At 52.3% G+C, this 6,000-nt stretch overlaps 1 protein-coding gene across 1 annotated transcript in view; it reads right to left on the bottom strand.

Annotated features, from left to right (window-relative positions):
* Positions 1–3,335: 3,335 nt before the first annotated feature.
* HRH2 (histamine receptor H2) overlaps positions 3,336–6,000 on the bottom strand; it is a 46,380-nt gene continuing 43,715 nt past the window's right edge. The window contains exon 3 of the mRNA XM_059699238.1: positions 3,336–4,047. Coding sequence (XP_059555221.1) covers positions 4,011–4,047 — 37 coding nt within the window. The 3' untranslated portion in view covers positions 3,336–4,010. The remainder of the gene's footprint in view (positions 4,048–6,000) is intronic.

The following is a 6,000-nucleotide window of genomic DNA, read 5'->3' as shown; positions in this document are numbered from 1 at the left end:
TGGATGGTGGGGCTGGGAGGAGATGCCTTCTGCAGGGAGAGGCTGAGGGCTGGGCAGTCCTTTGCCAGTGGAGGAGTGTCCATGTGTCCGCACTGCCCCCTGGTGGCCTCCCTGTGCCTGGCCTCCAGGTGTGGGAGTGTGGAGCTGGGAACTGCAGGCTGATAGCTGTGGTGGGCTGGAGGAGACGGTCCTGGTGCAGCAGCCCCTGCTTTGGGACAGCTGGAGGTTTCAGCCGGCCATAGCCCATGCTCATGTGGTTGCTATCTTCTTGGAAAAGTGTTCATTTGTTAATTTATTCTGCATGTCTCCAAAGACACCTGTGCGCCCCAGGCCAAAATGCTGATGACTCAGCACAGTGCATGCCCCAGGGAGCCTCCAGCTTAAAGGCAGACACCCACGATGCAGGGAGATGTGGGCACCCTGAGGTCACGTCTAGGGCATCCTGGGAGCCCTAACCCGGCAGGAATGGGGAGTGGTGGGAGGGGCCAAGGAAGGGCTGGTCCAGAAAGGTAAAGGGGGGTGCTGAGTGTCAGCTGGGACAGCTAGGCAGAAGGGCGAGTCTGCCATGAAGCTAATGGTCCAAAGTTCAGGGGCCCTCGTTTTCCAGGGCTCTGTGCTTTGTGTTGCAATCATCATTTTGTGGTCTTTCCTTCAGGCGACCCACCCCAAATTGTGTAAGCTGCTGGGGCTCCACCAAACCTGGCTCAGCCCCCCCAGAGGAGGAGCCATAGCAGTGGGGGAGGGGGATAAAATGACAGAGGCAGAGAGGCAGGTTGGCCCAGCTGAGACGTGTGGTTTCAGTGAGGCCACATTAAAGGTTCAGTGGCCCGCTCGCTCCTGAGTTGGAAAGTTGTCTATAGAACTAGGCGTTCTTCCAGGGAAACCCCAGACCCAGGCAGAGGGAACCCTGCCATGGTCCCCATGCTTTGGAAGACCCTGCCCTGGCCCTCCAGCTGCACTGCTCCCCACGAGCAAGGAGTCCATGGGCCCAGGACAGTGTGCCCACCTGGAGTCACCCCAACTCCCTTCCCATCACACCCTGGGGATCGGGACCTGATTCCAGAGTCTGTGCAAGCCTCGCCCCAGCTCCAGCCTTTGGGGGGTCCACACAGTGTGTGCGTGGCCAGGCCCAAGGACAGCTAGTTTAGGGTGTGGAGAGGGGGTTGGAGGGTGTGATGGGGGCAGCAAGGAGCTGACGCTGCTGTCAAGTAGGGGAGGGTGGCCGCCGTGGTGGCTCCCTTCCTTGACTTTCATTCTCTTCACAATGATTTATAAGACCTGCTGCGCCGTGTGCTGGGCGCACCCAGGGCCAGGCCGGGCTGGGCTTCCTGGGCCACGTGTGCTCTGCAGGCCTGGGTGCCATGGCAGGAAGTACCAGGAACAGTTCCTGCAGGCAGGTTGTGGAACCCAGCAGGAGGGGTGTTCTGAGAGGAGACAGAGCCCCAGGGCTGATCATGCCTGGTGTAGAGACACATGGGGGAGGAAAGGGCAGGGGAGAGGGCCAAGACCCGGATGCTGGCGCAAGGAGGCCACTGCTCATACTTCTTGGTGTTTGGTTGTAGCATAGGAGTATGTTAAGGGTCCAGAGCTGGGCAGAAATGCAAGGGGAGAGGTCACTCTCAGGGCTGGGAGCCTATCTGGGTGGAAAGGGGGGGCTGTCTCTGACCATCTGGTCTCTGCGACACAGGCCAGACCTGTTCCCTCAAGAAGGGGTTTCCCACCGTGTTTGCAGCCCCCAGGAGGCAGCGGGAGGCTCCCCAAAGGCAGGGAGAAGGCGCTTCTCTGGCCCAGCCTGGTAATTAGACCCTTCAATTGCAATTACTTTTGCAATTAGCTCAGCTGGTAATTGGAACTGGAGGTGGTAATTTCTGTCCTCCACAGACGCTCCCTCTGAATTGGGCTTTGCTCATCTGTCCAGGGTGCAGGGTAGTGCCCTGGGGAGGCTGAGCGCTTGGGTTGAGCGACGCACGAACAGCCCTGGGCTTGGCTCACAGTGAAGCATGTTGGGTTCTGCTGCAGCCTTAGGGTGGGACATTTGGGGCGTGGCAAGGGGTGCTTTGTGCTCTCCCCTTGAGTGTGGCCTGGCCTACTGACTTGCTTCTAACCAATAGAATATGACAAAGGTGATGGGTGTCGCTTTCACAAAAGGTTACAAAGAATGGTGACTCTGGTTTGCTGGTGGACTCTCGAGCTTGCACGCTTTGATGGAGTCAACTGCCAGGTAGGGGAGGCCCACATGCAAGGAGCAGCCTGCGAGGAGCAGAACGCTGCCCGCAAGCCCGTCCCTCCCTAGTTGAGCATTCAGATGAGACCGTGGACCCGGACCACAGCCTCCTGAGGCTGCGAGCAGAAAAGCCAGCTAAGCGGGTCCTGGCTTCCGCGCATAGGTACTGTCAGGTAGTTCATGTGGTTTAGGCTGTTGAAGCTGCTAAGTGTTGGGGAAATTCCTTACACACCAATAGGTAACCGTACACAGACAAACTACTAAATTACATCTGTTCTACCCATTGACCTTGACAAAGCATATGTTAAAAACTACCTGGAATATCAGGTTCAAATCTGGAATCTTTGGACTCCTTGGAGTTCTGCTCCAGAGCATGTGGGAGGGAGAGCAGGAACTTGCATGGGGCCACCCCTGCCCTCCCCACGCGCTCCCTTCTTCCCCGGGATCCACCCCATACATTCCGGGTCTTGTACATGCCCAAGGGTTAAAACTCCAGACTTATCCCTCCCTTGCAAATCGCCACCCCTGGGCCCAGCCATGCACACATCACCAGCACGGTCTGCTCTTGGGAGGTGGATCTGGGGGAAAGGTCCCCGTAGGCCTGGAATTGGGCTTTCGCATCATCGGGCCAAGGAAATCCAGGGTCCTAAGTGGGGTTTAGAAGGGAGGGTGGGCTCCTAGTGGGCACTTCCTCTTGGCCCTGTGGACTCCTGACGCTGTGAGGTGCAGCTATGGGGCCAGGGCAGGACTCTCTAAGGCCCAGTCGGGCCCCTTGCCTGGGCCTGAGGGTGGTCCTGGGAGAGCCCCTTGTTCCAACCTTCTCAGATGGGTGAGCCCCATCCCCCAAGGATATGCCTGAACGAAAAAGCAACCCCAGAGAGTCAGGAAGGTTTACAGGGGATTAAATAATACCGCCCAGGCTTCATTGGGGCCCATGCTGGCCAAGTGCTTGCCAGGCCCTGGCAACCAAGGGTTTGGTGGACACAGCCCCTACCTTCCCAGTTCGTAGGGGAAGTCATACCTCAAAGCAGACAGTTCTCTCCAAGCAGACGGGTTCCTGAAACCCCGGACACAGCAGAGTTTTCGGATCAACAGGCTCTCAATTCAATTAGAATTCACTGAGTGTCTATTACTTGCCAGAAGCTGGGTTTAAGCAGGAAGGGCTATATTAGCTCAGGGGTTATTAGGGAGCTTACAGATTCGTGGCCGAGCTGTGTGGCCGGGATTTGTGGCGGCGGCCACCCACCAGGCTGATGCACAGCTGCCTGAGACATACCAGTGCTTTCTGCCCGGAGCTCATGTTTCAATCAAAGGTGCTTGCTACCTTTGATGGGGCAGATCTGGTCACATGTCTGCACCCAGGGGCAAGGAGGCTCAGGAATGCAGATGTTTGCACTTCACATGGGGCTCCACAACAGAGGAAGCCAGGAGAGAGCGAGAGAGCGTGCTCCCTGACAAAGGCAGCCATGATGGATAGCTGCCTGCCATGGCAGTAAGCACATGGGACAATAAGGTTAGCAGGACTGAAGCCAGCAGTCAGCTCAGCAGTGTGCAGCACTCAAGTACATGTTCTTATAATGATATGTCACTTTTGTTTTCGGAGACCACTGGTTTGAGGAAGAAGGATGGATCTGATCTTGCCAAATACAGGGTTTTCAGTCTCTTCCGATTTTTTGCAAGTCACATTCTATTTAATGTGGGTTAAATATTTAAACAACCCCACGGTTGCTCGTGCTGTGGGAGATGTTGCAATTTATAACTCCCAGCTCAGGGCTTTCTTTGCTTCTCACTGGCTTGTCACCTTCCCCTTGTCTAGGTTTTGCCTGCATTTTACAAAAAGAAAAAGAAAAAGTTGATTCCAGAATATACAAAGGCTTCAAAATCAAAACCAATCACTATTTATATTTAAAAATATTCTGTAAGCAGTAATATGCCACCTGGGGAGCTGCAAAGAGTTCAACACTAATAGACTCACTTAGGTGGGGTCTGAAACGTAATATGCTGATCCCATGTGGCCTAAATCCTCCCAGGTTAGCATATCTGTACAGGACGGACCTCCGCAAACATCCAGGCATGTTTTCTTAAAAACCTGGAAACCTTTACTCTCTATTTTTGGTGCCATGTGAAGTAGTTATTGACTTTAAAATGGGACTTTTTAGAGCAAATGTTTACCAGGCACTCAATAGGTATTGGACACTTTAGATTCATTATCTCATTCCATCCTGACTTGATCCTTAAACTAATGGCCAGGCCCATTTTACAGATGGGGAAACTGAGGTACAAATGAATAAGTCACCGGCCCCAAGGACCCCTTAGAACTTGAACTACAGCTAGAATTCTGATCTCAGGGTTTTGAGGCCAAGAGGGTGAGGGTCTTTCTTAGTAAAAACCTTGAGGCTCACAGTTTATGTATTTGCTTTCTTCTTTTATTTTGGGTCAAAGTAGAACTTGGCTTTGTATACAGTGATACGGGCCTGACGACAGTTTCAGAGAAGTGAGGACGGGAGCCTTAATGCCCACCCTGTGCCTGGAAGAGGGATTTTGGTCTGGTTCAGAGTTTCCTGTGCTTGAAACAGGTGATGCTTTTACACTTCACTTGCTGTCTATAGTGGACCACATGGATACTTCTGGATTATTTAGATCTTTAAAAAAATAATCTGTGACCTTGTTAACATGGAGATTTGAAATCCCTACGGGGCCCCTTCTTTTTTGCCCTGAAGGGTTACCATGGATACCAACCAGTGACTGATTACCTGGAAGGTGCTCAAAACCAGGACGTCCTTAGTATTGTTTAGTGCCAGGTCCTCACAGCCTGCAGGAAGGATTCAGTGAAGCCAAACCAGGTGATGACTGTGGTCATCTGGTGGCAGAAGGAGACTCCTATTGGTACATTTCCCGTGACGTTGGGTGGGTTGGGCAAAAAGTGAGGTGGTCTCTTGTTGCTCAGATGGGCAGCTAACTTGTGTCAAGGCCCCAGCCCATCCCAGCGGCCCTGAAACATGGCACGGGACCACAGAGCGATGGAACAGTGTCTGGGCGGGCATGAAGTGTGCCTGTCCTCTCTCACCAGGTCCTAGGGAGCCCAGGCGAGTTTGGCAGGTGGACCTGGGTTTCTGTAAGCGACGACAGTCAATCTCTTCTCGGAAACAGGGCAGATGGGACCACTTGCCTCTTCAAGAGAATGGCCCCAAGAAATACTTTTATTTCCATCTCGCGGTCAGTGAAACTGATACACAGAATATCCCTTCTCCTTTTGTCTTGAAGAATTCCCTGCATCAGTTGTGACCACTGAGAATGTCCCATATTAAAAATAATCTTAAAGTAATCATGAGCTATGGTTGACAAGTTATACTTGGTAGGCATATAAAAGGTTGTATTTTGTAGACATTTATCTAAGCATTTATTCTTTTTTTTTTAATTTACATTTTTCTTTTTATGTTTTGGAGGCTCTGAATTTTTTCCCCCAGGCCCCAAATATCTTTGCAGGGCTTGGAAAAGCTTGTGCTCATAGAGTCTGGTGGATAGAATGGCCCTGCCAGCAGGGGGCTTCCTTGCTCACTGGCTGCTGTTAGAAACTCGGGATTTTGTCAAAGCACATTTTTTAAAAGACTAAAAACCTGAGTCATACACGTATGTGGTCAACATGTGACAGAGGTTAATTTAACCCATTCGTGAGGGAATAAGCAGGATGGCAGTGTCTGAGAGTCAGTTGTACATCTGGGGAGGAAGAATCTTGAAATAAGATCGCTAAGTTACACACAGACTGGCCAGTGTCC

The sequence above is a fragment of the Myotis daubentonii genome, chromosome 5 (assembly GCF_963259705.1).
Source record: "Myotis daubentonii chromosome 5, mMyoDau2.1, whole genome shotgun sequence".
In the NCBI taxonomy this organism is placed as follows: Eukaryota; Metazoa; Chordata; class Mammalia; order Chiroptera; family Vespertilionidae; genus Myotis; species Myotis daubentonii.
This window is presented reverse-complemented; position numbering and strand designations above follow the sequence as displayed.